General features: G+C 46.7%; 1 protein-coding gene across 1 annotated transcript in view; it reads right to left on the bottom strand.

Annotated features, from left to right (window-relative positions):
- Positions 1-24,376, bottom strand: part of LOC119568075 (homeobox protein homothorax-like) — a 242,735-nt gene that overhangs the window by 93,164 nt on the left and 125,195 nt on the right. The window contains exon 4 of the mRNA XM_037916475.1: positions 20,891-20,967. Coding sequence (XP_037772403.1) covers positions 20,891-20,967 — 77 coding nt within the window. The remainder of the gene's footprint in view (positions 1-20,890; positions 20,968-24,376) is intronic.

The raw sequence follows: 24,376 nt of genomic DNA, 5'->3' as shown, positions 1-24,376 counted from the left end.
ATCCTTTTACCTTTTTTGTCCCCATTTTCTCCCCCCCCCTCTCTCTCTCTCTCTCATGTAAGTCACTTATTGGGGAAGTCGTGTTCTGATGGCTGACAATATTTCTCTTTCTTTGTATCGAGTATTTGGTCATGTTCTTTCAAAGGAGGAGAAGGGAGTGAGGAGGACGAAGGTGAGGGAAAGGGAGGAGGGAGGAGGTAGAGAGAGAAAGAGAAAAAAGAAGAAGCAGAAAGACTAGAAACAATGAAAACAGCAGAAGCAGGCGAAGCAGGTGAAGCCTCCCGCCAGCCCTTCGGGTGCCCAAGAGCGAGGCTTCAGCGGCCGAGGCTTTCAGTCTAAGACCATCGGATCAATGGACGGAATTTTTCCATAACTCTTTTCTTTCTTATTCTCCTCTCTCTGCTTTATTGCGGAGAGCTGTTGCCCGCTTTCCTTTGTCTTTTCCTTCCGTCTTTTCCATTCCTATCGCTTTCCCCTTCTTGTTTCTTCGCTTCGTTCCATTCTGTTCCCGAAAGCCTCGATATTCTTTCCGGACGCAAAAAAAAGCAGTTAAAAAATAATTCCACTTTTTTCCTTGAACAAAAGAAAACCTTCAAGAAACACAAAATACTCCTTTCCTGCAATTCCCGTTTTCTTAGGCAATTATCGTTGCTATTATTATAACGATTATTATTATCAGCAACATTATTGTGATCAATGTTTCCATCATTATTACCATAGTTATTTTTCTCATTATCGCTGTTATCATTATCATTACTATCATTATCATTGCTGTCATTATTATTACCATTTTTATAATCATTGTTATTATTATTATTACCATTCTTATAATTATCGTTATCACTGCTATCGTTATTATTACCATTTTTATAATTATCATTATCATTGCTATCATTATCATACTGTTATTATTATTACCATTTTTATAATTATCATTATCATTGCTATCATTATTATCATTACTACTATCATTATTAGAATTGTTATCGTTATTATTAAGAATTATCAATATGATTATCACTGGTACTATTATCATTATCACCTATTATCATTATCATTGCTATCATTACCATTATTCTTATATCATTACCATCATTGCCGTCATTATCACTAACACTGCTATCATTATCATTATCTGTATTGTTACTATCATTACTAACATCACCATTATCACCATTATCATCGCCATTATCACTCATCTCTTTTTTCATGCATTTCTCATATTCCTGCGCCTTCGGAGGAGAGAGGGAAGCAGCCTCGAGTTTCCGAAACAGCGGAGATGTCGCCCACTCGGCTTCCGAGACGATTGACAAAGAAGATGCCTTTTCTCGTCTTCATTTCCTTTTCTCTCTTTTTTTTCTCTCTTTTTTTCTCTCTTTTTTTCTCTGTCTCTCTTTGTGTCTCTCTTTGTCTCTCTTTGTCTCTCTTTCCGTCTCTCTTTCCGTCTCTTTTTCCGTCTCTTTTTCCGTCCCTCTTTCCGTCTCTCTTTCTGTCTCTCTTTCTGTCTCTCTTTCTGTCTCTGTGTTTGATAATATATATTTTTCGTTTTTTTCCCATTTTTTCTTTTGCTACTTCTTCCCCTTCCCAAAAGATCACATTCCCTCCCCCTCCCTCCCTCTCCCCCTCCCGCTTTCTTCCCCTCTCTCTCCCCCAACTTTCTTCCCCTCTCTCCCCCTCTTTCGTAGACGCGCATCTTCCCCTCGAATTCCCAGTCCCGGGGAGATGATTACAGAGATACAATGGTAAGATTTATCCCTAATTACGTGACCGTTGATGGCGTCTTCTGGGATGCTTCGAGGTGAGAGAGAAGAGTGATGATGGGGAGAAGGAAGGACGGAGGGAGGAGAGAAGATTGCAAAAGGTGGAGGAGGGAGGGAGGAAGTGGAGGAGGAGGGGGAGGGCGGAGGGAGATGGGAGGTATAGATGGAAGGTGGGAAGGAGAAGGAAAAGAGGGAAAGATATACATTTTTTATTATTATTATGATCATTATTACAGCTATATTATTCCTCTATTTCTTATCTTTCCCCCTCTTTTTCTTCGCCCTAAATATATATACTCACGCCACTCCCACACTTCTATATCTCCATCACTCCCCTATTACCCCACCCCTCTCTCTCTCTCTCTCTCTCTCTCTCTCTCTCTCTCTCTCTCTCTCTCTCTCTCTCTCTCTCTCTCTCTCTCTCTCTCCTCTCTCTCCCTGCCACCTCCTAAGGCATACTCACTGAGTCAACTAGAGGGAAGGAAGGGAAAGACACGTCGAAGGGAAAGGGGAATAACACGGTGAATGAGAAGGGGAAGGGAAAGGGGAAGGAGGGAGAAGGTCGAAAGGGGAAAGGGGAATGAGGAAGGGGGAAGAAGGGTGAAGAGGGAATGGAGGAGCAGGAAGGGGGAAGGAGAAAGGGGAAGGGAGTAGAGGAAGGAAGGGAGAAGGGGAAAGAAAAAGGGAAGAGAGGAGAGGATGGGAAAATAGAAAGAAAAAAAGGAAAAAAACAGAGAGCAAAAAATACAAAACAAAACAACTCAAACGAAAAGCAAAAGAGAAGATAAGGAATGCAAAGAGTTGTTAATCCAGAAAAACAAGAAGAAGAAGTAGAAGAACAAGAAAAACAAGAAGAAGAAGTAGAAGAAGAACAAGAAAAACAAGAAGAAGAAGAAAGAGACAGACAGACAGATAGATAGACAGAGAGAGAGAGAAAATAAAACCAAAAAGTGCGCACGCACTGTTAATCCCATCCATCCTCCGCCGGGCGCTGACACGGAGGGACCTCGTACGTCAGCGCTTGTCGAAAATAGTCGAGGGTAATTTGCATTGTTTATTATGGGAGAAGCGGCCACCCGTCTTTCCCTCCGAGCTGCACGATGGGTCTCGGCGACGGCGAAGAAGAGACCGGTGTGCTTAGACCTATGGGGCATAGCTAGACATGCGTCATATATGCAGACGAAGCAAACAAACACTCAAACACACACACACGCACAGGCATAAAACATTCACGCGCAGAGATACATAAACAAAAACCGATTACAAACGCAAATGTAAACATTTACAAGCAAGCGCACACACACACAAACAACAACACACACACACACACACACACACACAAACACACACACACACACACACACACACAAACACACACACACACACACACACACACATTCAAAGTACACATAAAAGACATCTCATGCCCTAACCTCCGCGATCCTTTGTCTTTCAAAACAGAAGCCGACGAGAAGAATCCACATTATCATAAAAATAAAACGTTTTTTTCTTTTTTTTTCCTTCCACACTTTTCTCATCTACCGCTCTGCCTAGTCGGAGTGTTAGAGAAAAAAAAAAATAACGATTGAAGAGTCCGATAAATGAGATTGAAAAATAGGATATATAAAAAAATAAATAGGAAATAAGCCGTGTATTCTTATTAATGAAAACGAAGGATAAAAAAAAATACACCATAGGAAATAAGCTCCGTATAGATTTGTAAATAAGAATTTTTTTTTTTTAGAAAAATATAGAAAAAAAAACAAATACATAGATTAGAGAAACAATAGGAAATAAGTCCGTATAGCATATTTTTTTTCTTTTTTTTCTTTTTTTTTAAGACGTCCTTCAAAATTGGTTCAAGGCAAACGTTATCCCAAGAGTGTCATTATTCTGTTTAACCGAAAGCTCCTCCTGAGGGTGAGGGAGAGGGTGTGAGAGGGAGAGGGAGAGCGATAGAGGGGGAGAGGGAGAGATAGAGGGAGAGAGGGAGACATAGAGGGGGAGAGGGAGAGATAGAGGGGGAGAGAAGGAGAGAGGTAGAGGGGGAGAGCGAGAGAGGGAGAGGGAGAGAGAGGAAGAGATGGGGAGAGGGAGAGAGAGGAAGAGATGGGGAGAGGGAGAGAGAGAATTAATAAAAGAGAATCAAGTAGAAGCATAAGACGAAAAAAACTAAACAAAAGAAGACAAAAAAGCATCAGAAGACGCACAAAAGAGAAGAAGAAAAGAACGTAGAATAATAATAGACGAAGAAGAAGAAAAAAAAGAAAAAAAGAAAAAGATAATGAAAAATACGAAGAAAAAGAAGAAAAGGAGGAGGAGGAGGAAGAAGCAAAACCGAGAACACCTCCTGCGTTTCAATTCCCTCCCAACAAATTGGTGGAGGTTCGTCAGGCCCCGCGCGGTGCAGTAAATCTAGGCGTCGTGTCACTTCACCTCGCCTGCTCCCGGTAGCGGCTCTCAAGATGTCCCATAACTCATTATTGCTCGTCTTACTCCACCAACATCGGCCGCTGTTTAGCACTCTTTCGCCCCCTTCCAGGCCGCGGAGGGGGGAGGAGAGGGGAGGGGAGGGGAGGAGATCCACCATTATCGCTCGCCGCCATGCTTTTGCAGTCCCCCCCGGATTTATCGCTTATTATCCATCTCATCCTTTATCTGCGCGACGCGGAATGCCCGACGAGATAACGCGGGCGGCCTGAGTAAAAATCTTTTAGTTATGGGACGTCCGGCCGCCCCATACATCGCGCCCGGACTGACAAAGAACCCGAGTTTGTTTGCAAAGTATTGTTCATTTACAGACAAGGCGGCGGTCCATCTTCGCTGCTCCGCGATTCATGTTTCGCTGCTGAGAAAAAAAAAAATGCGGATGGACACGAAAACTTTGAGTTTAGTAAACGGACGACGGGGCGCGCTCGCACAGACAGACAGATAGACAGAGACAGACAAAAATACACACAGGCAGGCAGATAGACACGCACACACAGCCACACGAGCGGCGTTATTAATGACAGCGACGCCCAAGGACCCCCTCACGCCGCCCTCCCTCCCCGCCGCCACAGGAGTATAAATGCATCACAAGCAACAGCAATCAAAGCCGCTCCCCCGACGCGGTCCCTCGTCGGGCGGCGGCGGCGGCGGCGGCGGCGGGGCGGGTAGGGAGAGAGCCGCCGCCGAGAGGGTGGGTGATCCGCCCTCGCTCCCTTCAACACATCAAACGTTGGCGCTCCTTTTGCTGCGGTTCGGATCCCCCAGTTTGTTTAGTTTAAGCCCCATTTAATAGTATTTAATCCCATTTCATACCGACTCTAATCCCCTCAACTGATCATTAAAGGGGTCGGTGCGCCGCCGATGCGCTTTTATCTCGGGTCCCAGATGGCGGCGGCGGAGGCGGCGGCGGCGGCGAAGAAGACGGCCGACCGCGAGGCCGTGCTGTTCCGCCGCTCCTGGAGGCGCTCGGAGACATTTATTAATCCGAACAATAAATAAATAAATAAATAAATAAATACACAAAATGAACGTAAATAAAATCGATTGAAATGAAAATTCTCTCTCTCTCTCACTCTCTTTCTCTCTCTCTCTCTCGTTGGAGGAGAGGGGATGGCGGCGCGAGGGCAGTCCGACGCAGATAACCCGCGGCCGCAGACATCGCTCGCTCCTGCAGGCGGCGATAGCGAGGAGGCGGAAAACGAGAGGAAAGCGAGAGGAAAACGAGAAGAAAACGAGAAGAGAACACATGTTTCCGCTTCGGTGTCGCTTCCTATGAGATAAATAAAAAAGAAAATGAAGGGGGAGAGGGAGAGGGAGGAGGGAGAAAAATGGGAGGAAGAGGGAGAGGCAAAATGGAGAGAGAGAGAAAAAAAAAAGGAAAAATGAGAGAAAGAAAGACAGAAGACCAGAGAAAATAACAACACAGCCCATTTTCTCCTCGTTCGAGAAATGAAAGGGAGGGGAAGGGGGAAGGGGAAGGGGAAAGGGGGGGAGGGGAGGAGAGGGTCAAGACCAGGCGGAGGTCACGGGCGTGGAAAGGGTCACAAAAGGAAACTAGGGTCACCAGAAGTCAGGGGCAAATTAGTTTAAGTGCGTTGGAAACCAAAGTTAATCAAATTCTTCCCTCGTCCCCTCGTATTTTGAGCTCCCCCCCCCCTTTCCACTCCTCCCCTCCCCTCCCTACCCCCCACCCGTGCTCTCCTCTCCCCTCTTCCCCTTCCCCTTAGTGGTCCCCTCTCCCCTCCCCCCTCTTTCCCTCCCCCTGGGGCCGGATGACTTGACCCGACTTTTAGCCCCGGCGGCGGCGGCGGCGGCGGCGGCGAGGCTGACGTATTTACCCCAGGGGCTCCCCCCTAACCCACCCCCTCCCCCCCACCGAAAGGGGTTCTATATTACTTAGCCCATCCTCAGTATTTTCCAGTTACCTTCACGTTATGTCAAATGTGGAGAGGGGGCCACTTAGACTGAATTAAATCATGGTCCCCGGTGCGCCATTTTTTTATATTTATTATTTTTTTTTCTCTCTCTCTTTTCCCCTACCCTCTTCCTCCTTCGCTCTATCCCCCCCATCGTCATCTAATTCTCTCTCTTCCCTCATCTTCCAGTTCTCCTTCTTCCTCCTCTTCCTCTTCCTTTGCCTCCTCCTACCTCTTCCCAACTAGCCGCATGTGGCAACCCGAAATTTAAATATGCTAATGCGATTTGCTTTATTAATATTTCATCGTCTCAAATGTATTAAGAACCGGCCGCCACATACCAATAACCATTCTGTTGCTTTAAATAAATTTACATAGTGTTAAAAGTCTCGCTAACCCCCCCCCCCCCACACACACACTCCTTTTCCTCTTTCTTCTCACTCTCCCCCCCCCCTCCCCTCTTCCTTTATCTCCCTCTCTTCCTCCTTCCACCTCCTCCTTTTACTCCCTATCGCCTTCCCTCCTCCCCTTTCTTCTCCTTTTTCTCCCTCTCCGCCCTCCTCTTTTCCTCTTCCTCCCTCTCCCTCTCCCTCTCCCTCTCCCTCTCCCTCTCCCTCTTCCTCTTCCTCTTCCTCCCTCTCCCTTTCCTCTCCCTCTCCCTCTCCCTCTCCCTGTCCCTCTCCCTCTCCCCTCTCCTTCTCCTTCTCCCTCTCCCTCTCCCTCTCCCTCTTCCTCTTCCTCTTCCTCCCTCTCCCTCTCCCTTTCCCTCTCCCTCTCCCTCTCCCTCTCCCTCTCCTTCTCCTTCTCCTTCTCCCTCTCCCTCTCCCTCTTCCTCTTCCTCTTCCTCTTCCTCTTCCTCTTCCTCTCTCTCCTTCTCCTTCTCCTTCTCCCTCTCCCTCTCCCTCTCCTCCCTTTGCCCTAATACCCTCCCCGGTATACCCATGCAACATTGGGTATATAAGTAACGCTGATAATGGCAGTGAATGGGAGGGAATAATAATAATAATAATGATAATGATAATGATAATGATAATGATAATGATAATGATAATGATAATGATAATGATAATAATGATGATAATAATAATAATAATAATAATAATAATAATAATAATAATAATAATAATAATAATAATAAAATAATAATGAGTTAATAAAATCGACTGAGGCTGATATTTATTGTAAACACACGAGGACGATGAAACGATAATTTTATAAATAAAAACAAATAAATCCAAGGACTAAGGAAATACAGTAATTTTTAACAAGAACATAAACAAAACAAAAAATATCCAAGAGAATAAAAATAAAATAAAATAAAAAAATGTGCTTGTGAGGTCCTGGAAACGCTGAATAGATTACACCTTTTATTTACATTTTTTTTTTTTTTCCTTCGCCCTTTCCTATTTTCCTTAAAAATTAGAAAATCAACCTTTGACCCTCAAGTCTTCCTTCCTCTTCCTATCTTCCTTTTTTTTTTTTAATTCCTCCCCCCCCCCCCAGGACATTTTATTTTTATCTTTCCTCCTATCTCCTTTTCCTTCTTTCTCCCTGCCCTTCCTCCTACCCTAATTTTTTTTCTTCCTAACCTCTCCCTATCCCTCTCGTCTTCGCCCTCTTATTCCCCTCTCCCCCTCCGTCCCCTACCTTTTCTCCTCTCCCTCTCTCTCCCCTCGCAAGAACGAGAATAACGCAAGGACGATAATTAATCAAATACTAGCGGCAGGGAAATGTATGAAGTGAAGCAACATTATGTGCCGGGATGAGGGAGAGGGGAGAGAGAGAAAGAGAGAGAGAGACAATGAGAGAAAGAGAAAGGGAGAGAGAATGAGACAATGAAAGAGAAAGGGAGAGAGAGAGAGAGAGAGAGAGAGAGAGAGAGAGAGAGAGAGAGAGAGAGAGAGAGAGAGAGAGAGAGAGAGAGAGAGAGAGAGAGAGAGAGAGAGAGAGAGAGAAACAAGGGCCAAATAAAGACACAGAAGTGAAAGAGAGAAAAAAATAACGGGAAAGCGAGAAAGAGAAAGGGAAATTGAAAGAGAATGAGAGAAAGAGAAATAGAAAGAGAAACGAGGGGAGGAGGAAGAGGGAGAGGGGAGGGGAGGGGATGAGACACAAGGGAGAGGGGAGGGGAGGGGATGAGACACAAGGGAGAAGGCTGATCAGGACCAATGTAAGGGCGGGGGAGAGAGAATGCTATGAACAGAGGGAGAAGAGGGATGGGGAGGGGGAGGGGGAGGGAGAGAGAGAGGGAAGTGGGGGGGGGGACAATCAATCCCCGTAAAAGAATGGAAAGATAGATGGAGTCATTTTTTTATATATATATATATTTTTTTTTTTTTCTTTCTTTCTTTTCTTAATTCGAACGACGGCAGTAAAGCGAGACGAATTAATTAAATGAAAAAGGAACTAATATGAATATGAATACGAAATGATCACACGAACACATGAACAACTGTGTGCATGGAATTAATCGCAATAAAGGAAGGAATAAATACATAAAAATAATTTGCAATTGCTACGGTTTATACTATTTATCTACTAATTCATATTTATTATTATTATTATTATTATTATTATTATTATTATTATTATTATAATTATTGTTAGTCTTCGCTAATCCCGTTTGCTGTTTTTCAAGTTTTTGTAGCCTTTTTTGTTGTCTATTTATCCTTCTTTTCTCTCCCTCTTTCTCTTCCTCCATTTCTTTCGTTATCCTCCTTCCTCTCTTCCTCTCCCTTGTGTTCTAGTCTTCTTCTCCCCCTTTTCTCTCGCTCTTTCTCTTCCTCTTCCTTCGTTTCCTCCCTTCTTCTTCCTCTTATTCCTTATTTTCCAGCCTTCTTCTCCCTCTTTTCCTCCCTCCTTTCCTCACGCTCATCCTCCAGTTCTTTCATTCCCCCTCTTTCCTTCCGTCTCCTCTTCTCCCTTCCCTCTCCCCTTGTCTTTCGTAAATTTTGTTTGTCACTCGCTCCCTCCCTCCGAACCGTGGCTACTACTTCCATCGCATTATGCAGATTTGGCTGTTCATTCGCCCCTTCCCCTACCCTCCCCCTTCCTCCCTTCCCCCCTCTCCCCTCCCCCCCATCACCCCCCCCCCTTCCGCCGCACCCTCTCCTTAACCGGACGCGTATGCGCGCACGCACGACCGCACCGACGAATTACACCATCCGCATGCTGTGGCTGCGAATAATGAATTAATTAGGGTGCCATTTTAACCCCTTTTCCCTTGGAGGCCATTTTGACGTACAAGCCATTGCCTCTCGCTAAGTCCCCCTCGTCCTCACCCTCCTTCCCCTCGTCCTCCCCTTTTCCCTTTCCTCCCCTCTCCTCCCCCCCCCTCCCCCACCGACGCCCCTCCTTTTCCCCCTCTACACGGATAATTTTTCTTCGGTGGCATTTCATTTTTTGCTTTCTCTTTTATTTCTTTGTGTCCTGTCTGGCTGTCCGTCTGTTCGTTCGTTTCTCGGCCTCCGCCTCTCTCTATCTCCGTTTCCCTCTCTCTCCCTCTCGCTTTCAGTACAGGTTTATTCTTCATAATGATCTTCATCACCAAAACTATCCTCTTTGTCGACTTTTTTTTCTACTTTTTCATTATCATCTCCTCCTCCTCCTCCTCCTTCCTATTTCTCATCCTCCTCCTTATTTCTCCTCCCTCCTCCTTCCTTCCTTCCTCTTCCTCCTCCTTCCTTCTTCCTTCCTCTTCCTTCCTTGCTCCTCCTCCTTCCTCTTCCTCCTTCCTTCCTCCTCTTCCTCCTTCCATCTCTTCCTCCTCCTCCTCCTCCTCCTCCTCCTCCTCCTCCTCGTCCTCGGCCGCCCCTACACGCGCGGGGGTTCCGACAGATATATAGGATAGCGGAAAACTTTACTAGGATTTACGGGGACAGTTAGAGAAGGCAGGCGGAAGTTTCTGCCATTTTGCAATATTGCTTCATAGAGCTGTCCCCTGCGCGAGTTTATGCCTTCTTATAAATAATACAAAGTCTGATCACCTTCCCGTCTGTCTTTATCACTGGCTTGATGGAATGTTTGGGGAAGGGGGAGAGGGGGGGAGGGGGGAGGGAGAGGGAGGGGGAGGGGGAGGGGGAGGGAGAGGGGAGGGAGAGGGAGGGGAGGGAAGGGAGTCAGAGAGGGAAAAATTGAGATATAGTCCCACGCTAAAGTTATTTCAGAAAAAAAAAATCGTATATAAATAATACGAGCATCACCTCCACCGCCTTCCCCTTCTCCTCCCACCGCCTCCACCTCCACCTCCACCACTATACTCCCAAACCTGTACCTCATCCATACTCCACCCACACTACCACCTCCACCCCCACCACCCACCCACCCACCCTCACCTCCCTCCACACACCCACACACCCTCACCTCCCTCCACCACCCACCTCCCACCACCCACCATCCACCTCCCTCCACCTCCTCCTCCTCCTCCTCCACCACGACCACCTCGGCCATAACTCTTGGCCGCGTAACTCCAGTGCGCAATATGCGATCCAATTAAGGCTGCCATCAACTTATTCCATTTCGTGAGAGGCAATGTATGCATGCTTCCGCGACACCAGGAGGAGCAAATTAAATTTCTACCGACCGAGGAAAGAGAGAGAGAGAGAGAGAAAGAAAGAGAGAGAGAGAGAGAGAGAGAGAGAGAGAGAGAGAGAGAGAGAGAGAGAGAGAGAGAGAGAGAGAGAGAGAGAGAGGGGACTAGGTGAAGATCCTCGGATAAAACAATTTATTTTTTTATTTTTATTTTTTTGTCTGTCTCTCTTTTGTCTTTCTCTCGTTTTCTCTCTTTCTCTCTCTCTTTTTCCTTTCGTATGTTAATTCCCGTGTATCTATTTATTCCTTTTCTTTTACGATGTGGGAAGCTCCTTCTGGATGCATACATGTATGTTTGGTTGTGTGCGCGAACGTGTGTGTGTGTGTGTGTGTGTGTGTGTGTGTGTGTGTGTGTGTGTGTGTGTGTGTGTGTGTGTGTGTGTGTGTGTGTGTGTGTGTGTGTGTGTGAGCGAATGCGCCGCCCACACATTCCTACGCACTCAATAAATCGACAGCTAGCCTAAGAACACAGTAGCACCGCATTAATGAAATAAGCGACGGGAGGAGGGAGAATCTAATGATAAAAGAGGGAAGAGAAACGGGGAAATACGAGAGAGAGAGAGAGAGAGAGAGAGAGAGAGAGAGAGAGAGAGAGAGAGAGAGAGAGAGAGAGAGAGAGAGAGAGAGAGAGAGAGAGAGAGAGAGAGAGAGCATAATAAATTTATACTAGTGGAGGTACCTGCTTCATTACGGGCGAGGGCAGAGGGAGTGAGGGGTGGAAGGAAGGGAAGGAGAGCTGAGAGAAAGAGAAATTGGTAAATGCAAAGACAGAGAGAGGGAGAGACTAATGTATACGAAAGAGGGGGGGGAAAAAAGATAATAAAGATTATGTACACACGCTTTTTCCAAACAGACACACATAAACACACACGCAGACATACACCCACAAACACGCAAAACACACACACAAACACGACTTTTAACCCCCTCCCCCCAAAAAAAAAGAGACAAAAGCAAAATAGAAAAAAGAAAATAAATAAATATATATAAAAACGGAGCTGCACAAAGCTATAAATACGCAAAGGCGAATCCATGTCGGTAAATTATGAACGGCAAAATACCCAGGCGGAAATCAAAACATTTCTCTGCTTCATTTACCGTTAAAAAAACGAAAGAAAAAAAAGGAGGAGGGGAAAAAAAGAGGAAAATAAAAGTGTGATGGAAACAAATCAAGGGAAGATGAATATGTGTTACTCCCGATATCATGATTGAAAGGAAAGATTGAAATACCTGAAGAAGATAGAAGTAATCTTCAGGTGCCTCTTACCTATCTCAATCTCCGTCTTTTTCCGCTTCCTCTTTCGTTATCTTCGTCGTCTCCTCCTCCTCTTCCTCCTCCTCATACGACCACCTTCAAGCTTTCTTCCCTCTTCCCTTCTTCCCTTTATCCTACCCACCTCTTCTCCTACCCATCCCTCGCCCCCCCCCCCAGCCCACCACCCGCGTACCCTGGGAAGCTAATGCATAACATTATTCAGCCGGTCCACACCCTCGCTTCTCTTACAGGCTTTTAACAGGATGGAAGTCCACAAGGATGGAAGTCCACAAGGATGAAAGGAATAGATAAGAAAAAAAAAGAACAAAGAAATAACAAGCAGCAGCAAAAAGAGACGAGAGTACAGCAAAGAAAAAGAAAAAGAAAAAAAAGAAACTAAACCCCAAAAAAAAAAGAAAAAGAAAAAAAAACGAAAAAAATACACACACACGGAAAAACGAAAAAAACGAAAAAACACACGAAAAAAAGAAAAAAACGAAAAACCCCTTTTTCCCTTGACTTGGTCCTCGCCGTCTGGATGCCTCGATGGACGCGTTCAAACCGGCATCCATCTCTCCTTGATCTATTAAGCTCATAAACTTTCATCAGCAATCACGCGCCGCATAGCAAACTAGCAAGTGATAGACCGCGGCCGTTATGCAAAATCGAATCCGCTCATTAACGCTGTAAATTGGCACTTATCGAACCCATTTGAAAATAATAAATAAATATCACTGACAGAAACCCACGCTCTTTGAGTCTAGCGTGATAACCCCCTGCTTATTAAAAGGCTTCGGTTCGTTAATTCGTTATGCATAACAATTAATGCTAATAGGCGTTATAGGTACGTTCGCCGCGCCTCAGATCCAGATACTTGACCACAACAAAGCCGAAATCCTTTTTTTTTTTTACTTTTTTTTTGTGCGTGTGTGTGTCTTTCCTTAAGATTCCTCCGGTGAGAGCACTCCTACTTCTATGCCGCCATTTCCAATTAACAAACTTCTCGGAACATTTCTTCTCTTCTCCCCTCCCACCCAACATCTTAAAAAGAGAGAATAAAAAAAAAAAACCGGTGTGGGAGGGCGGAACAAACACACAAAAAGGGCAATATTTGGCAATTAGCTAAGCCCTCCCTAAAAATACGAGAGATAAAGAAAACGTGTTTCGGAACTTTGTAGAAAATGGGAATACATTCTTTCGCGCTTTGAGGAAACTCGAATAAAATGGACGAACAGAAGAAGTCAGCCATTTAAAGTCTTGTAATCACTCCCGTCGAATTAGATATTAAAAGCAGTTACAACTTACGGACGAAAAGTTAATCGCTAATAAAAGAATCATAAAATAATTAAAAAAAAAAGTTTCACCTACGACCTTGTCCCGTCGATAACAGATAAACACTTGTATACTGGTCTGAGAACAACGTTAATAGACACATGTTGAAATACAGATAGACCGATAAATACATTGAAGACAATAAAAAAAAAGAGAAAAGATACTGGATATTAATAAACGAGAAGGAAAGAAAAGAGAAAAGATACTGGAGATTAATAAACGAGAAGGAAAGAGAAAGAGAAAGAGAAATAGATATAGAGGTAGTGTTTCGCTGCAGTATAATTACAAACACGTTATAACTCGTAGTGTGTTTGTGCGGGGCTGGAGGGGGAAGGGGGAGGGGGAGGGAAAGGGGGAGGGGGTGGGTAGACACATGGGGGGGAGAGGGGGCACATGGGAGGGGGGAAATGAGGGGTTTTACATGAGGAGAAGGGGGAAAGGGGGTTCCAACATGGGGAGGGGGGAGGGAGACGGGGAAAAGGGGGCTTTCCTACATCAGGAGGAAAAAGGGGGGGGGGAAGGGGGTTTCTACATGGGGAGGGGAAGGAGAATGGAGTTCCTACATGGGGAAAGGTGGGGGGGGGGGAGGGTCGCATGGGGAGGGCACATAAAACTCGTGGACGCAACGGGTAAATTGTGTAGCGAAGCGTCTTTTTTATTTTTTTTTTTTTTCATGACTTGGAATTCGTAACAAGGAAAGAGCATGAATATTGGAAGAAGGAACTAAATTGTATGAAGATGCGAGTGCGTGGGAAAAGGGGGAGGAGGGGGGAGGGGGAGGGGGGCAGGGGGAAAGGGAGAGGAAGAGGGAGGAGGACAGGAGGAGAAATAGAGATATAGAAGGAGATAGATAGATAGATAGAAACAGACAAAGAAGAAGAAGAAGAAAAGAAGAAGATGAGGAGGAGGAGACGAAGAAGAAAAAGAATAAGAAATAGAAGAAGAAGAAGAAGAAGAAGAAGAAGAAAAGAAGAAGAGAAGGAAGAAGAAGAAGAAGAAGAAGAGAGAAAAGGAAGAAGAAGAAATAGAAGAAGAAGAAGAAATAGAAGAAGAAGAAGGAGGAGAAGGAGAAGAAGAAGAAGTCCCCTCAGCTGTTCCTAAAATTCGACCAAGTTAAGATGGAGGACACGGCAGCATTCACGCCCGCTTATCCCGACACAATGAAAATTCCCCGGAGTTGAATCCAATTATTTTGTTTTATTGCGCGTCCGGTGAGGAGAAGAGAGGGGGGAGGGGGAGAAGGGGGAGAAGGGGGAGAGGGGAAGAGAGGGGGTCAGGAGAAGAGGGGGAGGGGAGGAGAGGGGGTGAGGGGTGAGGAGAAGAGGAGGGGGTAAGGAGGAAGAGGGTAAGAGGGGTGTGGGGAAGATGGGGGGGGTGGGAGGAGGAGGCAAGGAGGTAAGAAGGGGAGAGGGGAAGGGGAGGGGGAAAGTTTAAAAACTTTTTCACCCCTCCCCTTACCCCGCCCCTCCCCTCCCCTCACATTTCTTCAGAGTTAAGAACTGAAGACAATCAATTTAAAGTTGGTTAACAAACAGCAAGTGTTGCCCGGGCTGGGGGGAGGGAGGGGGGAGGGAGAAGAGTGAGAGAAGAGGGAGGAGGAGAGCAGGAGAGAGAGGGAGGGAAGGGAAAAGTAAGAGCGAGGGGGGAAGAGGGAGGAGAGGAGAATGAAGAGCAAGAGTAAGAGAGAGAGCAAGAGAGAAGAGAGAAGGGGAGGGGAGGCAAGGCGAGTGTTTCAGTTGTTCACTGATGCTAGAATTACGTTCACAAGTTTTCCCCTTTCTTCTTTCCCCTCCCCATCCCCTCCCCATCCCCCCCTTTGCTAGAATATACTCCATTTTGCCCTTTACCAGAAATTTGGTGTTAGGAACTTCAAGCCTCGATAGATACACTATGGGCGGTTTCAATATTGTTTTGTATTGTATTGTGCTGTATGCTGTGTGTGTGTGTGTGTGTGTGTGTGTGTGTGTGTGTGTGTGTGTGTGTGTGTGTGTGTGTGTGTGTGTGTGTGTGTGTGTGTGTGTGTGCGTGCGCGCGCGCGTGTACGTGTGCGTGTGCTTGTGCGTGTGCGTGTGTGTGTTCACCCCCTTTTTTACATACTCCCGCGTCTCGGCCCATCGCGAGATTTAAAAAACACTACCACCCACGCCCATCAACGGCGCTCCTAATTCCGCCCGCGCGCCCATCAGGGAGGCAATCGAGCGGGATTCCGAAGTGCGATAAAACAAGGATAACTCCCGAAATAACCCGACCCTGAAAATCACTATTGGAAGGGGGGGGGGAGAGGGAGGGGAGGGGGATATGCAGGAAAGCTGCACTCTCTCTCTCTCTCTCTTTTTCTTTCTTTCTTTCTTTATCTATCTTTCTATTTCTCTCTCTTTCTCTCTCTGTTTAATTATTGTACTATCTATTGAATCACCTGTCTATTCATATTTATGTTATTTACTGCCTACCTACTTCCTTATCTTTGTCAACTTACTAACCCCCTTTCTCTCACTATCTCCCCCTCTCCCTCTCCCTCTCCCTCTCCCTCTCCCTCTCCCTCTCCCTCACTCTATCTCTGTCTGTCTGCCTCTCTATCTCTATCTCTATCTCTATCTCTATCTCCCTCTCCCTCTCTCTATTTCTCTCTCTATCTCTATCTCCCTCTCCCTCTCTCTATTTCTTCTCTCTCTCTCTCCTTCACGCGTAATTGCTCCAACTCCTGGTCGCTGAAGCTGCGTCATTAACATAAGTTTTAATTCTGCTAAGAGCCCAACACACTCGCTGAACTCGCGGGGGGAGGGGGGGGGAGGGGGAAGGGGGAAGGGAGATGGGAGGAAGGAGAAAGGGGGAAGGGAGACATGAGGGGGGTGGGGTAGGGAGGGTTAAGGAGGAAGGGGGAGGGGGGTGAGGTGAAGGGGGGAAGGGAGAGGGGAGGTGAGGGGAGAGTAAGGAGGATAGGGGGGGAGGGGGAGCACAGGGAGGAAGTGAGATGGGGTGTAAAAGAAGGATGGAGGAAGCGGAGGAGAGGAGAAGAGGTGAAACAGGAAAGGACGGAGAAGAGACAAGTGGACAAGGGATAAAAGGGCGGAAGTAGAGAAGGAGACGAGGAAGAAAGAGGAGAATGGAAGAAAGGAGAAAGGAGAGGAGGAGGAAGGAGAGGAGAGGAGAAAGGAGAGGAGAGGAGAAAGGAGGAGAGGAGAAAAAGGCGAAGAGAGGAAAACCGAGAGGAGGAATAAATATCACACAGTGGGACAAGAAGCAGAGAGGACTGGAGCTTGATCCGTGATGGTGATGAATGTGATGGTGACTGCCGTGATGGTGATGACGGTGCCACTGCCGAGAGTCACGGAGGTTATAAAAAATGGTGGGTAGAGAGCGAAAGGGAGGGAGAGAGAGAGAGAGAAAGAGAGAGAGAGAGAGAGAGAGAGAGAGAGAGAGAGAGAGAGAGAGAGAGAGAGAGAGAGAGAGAGAGAGGAGGGTAGAACAGAGAGAGTTGTCGGGGGAAAAATGGGAAGGAGAGAGGAGGAGGACAAAGAATGAAAGTTTTATCGATGGGGAGAGGACGAAAGAGATGGAACGGAGAGAGGAGGAGAGGAAGAGAGAGAGAGAGAGAGAGAGAGAGAGAGAGAGAGAGAGAGAGAGAGAGAGAGAGAAGCAGAGAGGAGAAAGGAGACGGGAGAAGGAGAGAAAGAGAGAGGGAGAGAGAGACGAGGAGAGAGCAGAGGAGGGAGAGGGGAGAGGAGGAGAGGGGAGGGGGAGAAGGGTAGCGCCATTAGCGTCGTCTCTTAGCCGAGGGGAAGGAAAGTTTCCAGGTCATTAGTTCCGTGCTCGCCACGCTCCAGCGCTCTCCCAGCGCCCCCTTCTCCTGACCGCCGCCCGTGGCTCCCCGCCCGCCCTCAGCCCGCCCTCAGCCCGCCCTCAGCCCGCCCTCAGTCCGCCACTGCAGGTCAACCCAGCTCTAGGGGGCGCCGCTCCCTCGAACCCTCTCTGCCAAGGGGAGGAAGGGCAGCGCCGACTGGGGGCCCTTGCCTGAGGTTCATTAAGGGCAGACGACACTAATGATCGTGGTGATTACGGTGATAATGATGGCGGTGATAATACTAGTAAATGATAATAGTGAGAATAATAATAAATATGATGATGATGATAAAAAAAATAATAATCAAAACAATAGCAATAACAGTATTAGCAATCATGATGTGACAAGTTCCTAACAATAACATTTCCATTCGAACATCGTATCCCCACAATAATAACAACAATAATAACAACAAAACAACAACAATAACAAACCCCAGAACCCCCTCCTCCTCCCCCCACCCAGCTAACGATAGACAGATAGATAGAGAGATAAACTGAAAACACATAAAAAAAAAAAAAATACATATACATAAACGAAAAAAGAATAAAAAATATATACATAGATAAAAACGAATACAAAAAACAACAACATAAAAACGAGTAATAAAAAACAAAGACAAATAACAATCAATATAAAATAAAGGAATAAAATCTGGCCTCGAGTTCTTTTTCGTCTCCACGCTTGGGATTCCTCCAGTTGCCTCGTAAGTTCTAGGAGGCTCCCAGGACACGAAGGACTGAAGAAAACAGAGGGAGAGGAAGAAGAGGAGGAAGAGGAAGAAGAGGAGGAAGAGGAAGAAGAGGAGGAGGAGGAGGAGGAGGAGGAGGAGGAGGAGGAGGAGGAGGAGGAGGAGGAGGAGGAGGAGGAGGAGGAGGAACAGGAGGAGGAGAAAAGGAAGAGAAGGAAGATTAAGAAGAGGAGGAAGGGAAGAGGAAGAGGAAGAAGAGGAGGAGGAAGAAGAAGAAGAGAAGGGGGTGGGGAAGGTGCTTTGCTCTCTCTCTCCCCTCTTTCCCTCTTCCTTCCTTTCCCATCTTCTACTCATTTACCTATTTACTGAATTATTTATCCTTATCGAAATATCATCTTCCTCCTCACCCCCCCCCCTTCATCTTCTTCACACACCCTTTTCTCGCCCTCTTCTCTCCCCCTTTCCCTATTTCTACATCCCTCCTTCCCCCCCTCTTTCCCCCCTCTCTACGCCCCCCCCTCAACACAACTCCTTCCCCGCGTCCTTCCACTTCCTGTAAATAAATTCTTCTGCTTCATTTCCTAGGCCGAGCGAGTCATCATTTCCCGCGGCCGCTCTCGGGTATATATCCTTCTCTTCTCCTCCTCCTCCTGTTCCTTTCCTCCTCCTCCTCTTCGTTTATTCTTCTCTTCTTCTTCTCCTCCTCCTGTTCTGTTCCTCTTCGTTTATCCTTCTCTTCTTCTTCTCCTCCTCCTCTTCCCTTCTCCTGCCCTTTCACCTTCCTCTTCCTCCCTCCCTCCTCCTTTTCCTCCTTCCTTCTCCCTCCTTTCCTTCCTTCCTCCCTTCCTTCCTCCTCCTTCCCTCTTCCTCCTCCCTCCTTTCCTTCCTCCCTCCATTCCTTGTTTCCTCCCTTCCTTCCTCCTTTCTTCCTCCTCTTCCTCCTCCCTCCTCTTCCTCCCCCAAACTCTTTCTTTATTGGCACCGCCGCCTCGTCCATTCGCTTTTCGCACTGATGGTAAACATTGTGTGCTGTCCAGGCGGGGAATTTAGTTTCATTTATTCCTGCCTTTACCTTATCCCCTGTTTTCTCGATTAAATAAATATAGGCGGGAGGCAAATTTATTAGGGATTAAAATGTATGACCTGGAGGCAGCCGTGAGAGTGAGTGCATCCTCGCCTCTCTGGGAAATTTTTGGTCAAAAACATTTAGTGGCGAGGTAAAAACTACAAGAGGAATGGACACTGACTGCAAACTGTATCTAAAGGAGAGGAAGGAGGCGGAGGCGCTGGGGAGGCGGCGGCACTGGGGAGGTGAAGGTACTGGGGAGATAGAGGTGCTGGGAAGGCACTTGGGGAGGAACTGGGGAAGTACGGAGGAGGCGGAGGCACTAGGGAGGCCATGAGTAGGCACTGTGGAGGCTAATGCACTGTACTGAGAGAAAAGAAAGGGAGAGAGTGAGTGAGTGAGTGAGTGAGTGAGTGAGTGAGTGAGTGAGAGAGAGAGAGAGTGAGAGAGAAATAAATACAGAGGGGAAGTAGGTATCTCTAGCATTGTGTCGCCTTCACACAGCCCACGAAGAAAGCAAAACAGTGCTCCATCACCGTCCCTTTCTTTCTTGGAAATCCTTTCTTCTCTTCTTCCCCCTTTCCCCCTCTCCCCCTCTCCCCCACACCCCTACCCCCTCGGGCACCCATTGATGCCAAAGTGTTACGGCGTAATCTTCGCTCGACCAGAAATCATCAATAGCAATTAGTTCTGATCTGCTGGGTGACCATCAATGGCGACCCCGCGCCCCTCCTCCGCTGGACACCCGCTTTTTCCCAGAATGCAGCGTCCCGCCTCGCCCCGCGGCCCGGGCGGCGGCGTGAGCGATCTCGGGGCGCCGGCGACTGAAGTCCAGCGCGCCGCGGGCGCCGGGGGCCGCGGCGACGGCGGAGTAATAACAAAAGCACACGGCGCTGCGGACAACATCATCCCGCGGGACCTTTTGTTTGTTTGCGGACGCCACTTCCTCCTCGTCAGGAATTGGCTGCGAGTAAACACTCGAGGGCCACTTCAGCGCCTTCCCCTCGGTCCTCGGGCGCCCGTTCGCCTCGAGGTCAAGCGCGTCTTCAAGGCCTTCCGTGCCCGGGCGCTCGCGGCCTCCTGGGGCAGTGCCACGAGGCGCCCTTCGGATGATGTAGGAATTCGCGTCCACCGAATGGCCTTGTGCGCGGCTTGGTCTAATGAATAAACCCTTTCAATGGCTGTACAAGACGTGTATGGCCTCCGTGTGGATATTTACTTATGCGTCGTATCATGTGTGCATAAATATAAAATGTATATAATTATACATTATATATATATATATATATATATATATATATATATATATATATATATATATATATATATATATATATACACACACATATATACATGTATACACACACATATCATATATATAAACCTTCAAGAATACTTGTGCTTCCTTAGCAGGCGAGGCGACCGCGAGCGTCGCAAACACTAGTGGCTCCTTCAGATCCAGACAGTTCCTATCGTATCAAAATCCGCGTCCTACACTGCATGTCCTAATCGCTTCCCGACCACCGCCAGGCACACGGGGGGAAACACAGCCAAAGCCTCTCCATTATCAAGCAAATTCAATCGCGACGTTATGTCAAGTTGCCCCCTCCCCCCTTCCCTCTTCCCCCCTCCCCCCTTCTCCCTAGGCCTAGGAAAATAGAACCCGAGGCTCATCCTCGGAAATCCTTCAAGAGTAACTTCGGATAACCCACGTAGCCCTATATCCTACTCCACCCACTATACATAACCAACACCCTCACTTACCCTTCGTCATACAATTTTTTTTTTTTCTCTCGCTCCTCGATGACACTCTCTTTATCATCTTAACACCATATTTACACCCGAATTAATCCTTGGAAATGCTTTGGTGCCTCTTACCCCGTGTGCCTGTGCCTGTTTAGCTGTCGGGCGCGTCTATTCTCGACTCAAAGGAAGGCATTGGTACTTACCAATTGTTGACTTGAAGAATAGTTAGGCCTGTGTCCTGCGCCAGCTGCTTTTTCTGGTCCTCAGATGGGTATGGGTGCTGCAGGGAGGAAAAGAAGGATATTAAATCTCTGGCATCTGTTATTTATCAAAAAAAAAATATATATATATATGTGTGTCAAATTAAACTTATTGTTTCTGTTTCAGTAGGCATATGCGTCAGTGTTAGAGACGACTGAAAAACAGACAAATACACGACCTATTCATATTATAAATATCAAAAAAAAAAAAGGAAATAAACTCAAGAACGTCAAAACTTATATTTTCCAAATAAGCATGAATTGGTAAAATAATAATAACAACAACAACAACCGCAATAATAATAATAATAATAATAAATAATAAATAAATAAATAAATAAATAAATAAATAAATAAATAAAATAAATAAATAAAATAAATAAAATAAAATAAAATAAAATAAAAAATAAAATAAAATAAATCAAACAAACAAACAACTACCAGTAAGAATAATAATAAAAAACATTTAATAAAAAAGCAAAAGAGAGAAAAAAGGCTCATGAATAAACATCACACTCACACACAAACACCGCTCACGCAAACTCGGGAGAAGAATGATGATCTCTCGCACTCAACATATGTCACCCTCGACGACGGAAAGGTTCTCCCAATAGAGCGAGAAAGGGAGAGAAAGAGAAAGAGAAAGAGGAGGAGGAGGAGGAGGAGGGAGGAGGAGGAAGGGAAAGAAGGAAAGAAAAAGAAGGGAAGAGAAAGAAGGGAAGAGAGAGAGGAAGAGAAAGATAGAGAGGAAGAGTTAGAGGAAAAGTTAGAGAAAGAGTAAGAGAGAGAGGGGGAGAAAGAGAAAGAGAGAAAGTTATCTTTCTCCCCCTTAGAATCGAAGCCTAACGCACAGCCAATTAAATGAAACAAGAATGGGGGAGGAGAGAAGAAGAGAGAGAAAGAGCGAGAAAGAAAAAGAAAGAAAAAGAAAGAGAACGAGGGGAGAGAGAGAGAGAGAAAGAGAGAGAAAGAAAAAAATATATAATCCACCAGCAAAACAATATCAAACATCATTCTTCACAATATCTCCTAACACCGACCGACCCCTTTGCTCCTCCCCTCTCTCGCTCTCTCCCCTCTCTCGCTCTCCCCACCCAATCACTCGCTCCGGCCCCTCTTTTCCCCTTCCCTTCTCTCTCCCTCTCTCTCCCTCTCTCTCTCCCCTCCTCCCCGACCCTACCAAGTTTTGTTAAACATTTTAGCTCTTTCACCAACACAGATGTCGACGATGTTCATTTTAAAAAGAGAGCTTTTCAAGCCATAGCTCCATTGAGGCGGCTCAGGCAAGGATGATACCGTGTTTAGGGGAGGGAGGAGGGGGGGAGGGGGAGAGGAAAAGGGAGATGAGGGAGGGAGGGAGGGAGGGACAGGGAGGGCGGCGTATGAACTAAAACTTCCCTGCTTATGGGGAAGGGGACGCGTAAAAGGAAAGATGTGATGTGATGTGATGTTATGTGAGTGAGTGAGTGAGTGAGTGAGTGAGTGAGTGAGTGAGTGAGTGAGTGAGTGAGTGAGTGAGTGAGTGAGAGAGGAGAGATGAGGAGGAGAGGAGAGAGAGAGTGAGAGAGAGAGAGAGAGAGAGAGAGAGAGAGAGAGAGAGAGTGAGAGGGACATAAAAAGAAAGAGAAATCGAAAAAGAGAGAGAAAGGGAAGCATAGAGAAAGAGAAAGAGCGAGCGAGCGCAAGGTCTCCTCAAAATGGGCGTCGGTCTCTCTTCTCTCCTTCCCTTTGCTCGGCCTCTGCGAACACATCTGGACAAAAATCCCTCTTGGCTCCCGACAGCGGCCTTCGGAGTGGCTGTCTTGGGCGAACCGCAGCGCCCGACAGCCCGACGGGAAAGTCCGAACGCCAAGCAACGGTTTCGGGAATCCGCACTTAATCCAGATGGATGGATGTGAAAGGCGACAGATTGGATGGAAAACACCGCCCGCATCCTCTCCTCCTCCTCTTTTTCCTCCTCCTTCTCGTCACCTAAATTGTTAGCGTGTGGACGGATATCTCTCTCTCTCTCTCTCTCTCTCTCTCTCTCTCTCTCTCTCTCTCTCTCTCTCTCTCTCTCTCTCTCTCTCTCTCTCTCTCTCTCTCTCTCTCTCTCTGTTGTGTGTGTGTGTGTGTGTGTGTGTGTGTGTGTATGTGTGTGTGTGTGTGTGTGTGTGTGTGTCCGCATATTCTTGCACGCACGTGTATGCCCTTACGCATGTACATACGGGTAAGGTTAAACCACAGTGAGCATAAACACAAATAATTGCATCGATACACACAAGCGTACACATGTCCACACAGGTCATGCTCGCTCGTGTGTACACCAAGAGCGAAAACATTACTTATATGCATACGTTACTAGCGTGCGTGTGTCACTACATGCGTTTATGCAAATGAGATGCGTATTTCGAAGAGCAGACGGCGAAAGCTTAAGCGACGTGCGGCCGAGCGACGACTTGACGACATTTTGCGACTTGAAGTGCGATTTATTTGCCAAGTTATTTAGTACGATTCATTTTTGACGAGTAATCATCCTACTGCGACTTCATTTTGCAAGCTCTTGGTGTGATCTATTCTGAGAGTGACTTGTCTTGCGAATAGGATATTGAACAAGCAAAATTATTTGGCGTGGCTTATATTCGTACCTAGTTATTTAACGTCACTCATTCAGCTAAGAAGATATTAATCATGACTTATTTAGCAATAAATGTTGCTTGGAAAGACTCATTTTTTTTAGTTATTTCGCCGCTGCGTCTATGTGCTTGCAGTGCAACGGGTGATTTGCTTGTTCCCGAAAGTGGAGGAATTGCTTGCTTACGTGCGCGATTTTGAGACAACGCGCGTGCATGCCCTTACCCGTGGGGCTTACAGTGCGTGCGTGTGCGCGGTGTGTGTGTGTGTGTGTGTGTGTGTGTGTGTGTGTGTGTGTGTGTGTGTGTGTGTGTGTGTGTGTGTGTGTGTGTGTGTGTGTGTGAGTGAGTGAGTGAGTGAGTGAGTGAGTGAGTGAGTGAGTGAGTGAGTGAGAGAAACAAAGAACGAAAAAGAAAGAGAGAAAAAAGGACCGCATCTCGTACATCCTTCTGCCTGCCTGCTTGTCTGTCTGTCTGTCTGTCTATCTGTCTGTCTGTCTGTCTACCTGTCAGTCCATCAGTCTGTCCTCCTGTGCCTGCGCGCCTGTATACATCCGTCCCCCGAGTGATCCCGACGCCCCTAGCTGTATGAGAGAGTCCTCCCCTCGGCCGGATGAGGGGAGGGGTCGACGCCCCCTCACTATTCGGGGATGTTGATGGTGTAGGGCCGAAATAAGGGGGGGGGAGGGAGGGAACAGTCATCTCCGTGATTGGGGGTGAGAGAGGGGAAGGGGGGAGGGAGGGGGGAAGGGGGGGAGGGGAAGGGGGAGGGGAGGGAGGAGGTACAAGAGGAGGAGGAGGAGGAATGAGAGGAGGT

The sequence above is a fragment of the Penaeus monodon genome, chromosome 43 (genome assembly GCF_015228065.2).
Source record: "Penaeus monodon isolate SGIC_2016 chromosome 43, NSTDA_Pmon_1, whole genome shotgun sequence".
Classification (NCBI taxonomy): Eukaryota; Metazoa; Arthropoda; class Malacostraca; order Decapoda; family Penaeidae; genus Penaeus; species Penaeus monodon.
The sequence above is the reverse complement of the archived record's forward strand: the minus strand, read 5'-3'. Positions and strand labels throughout refer to the sequence as shown.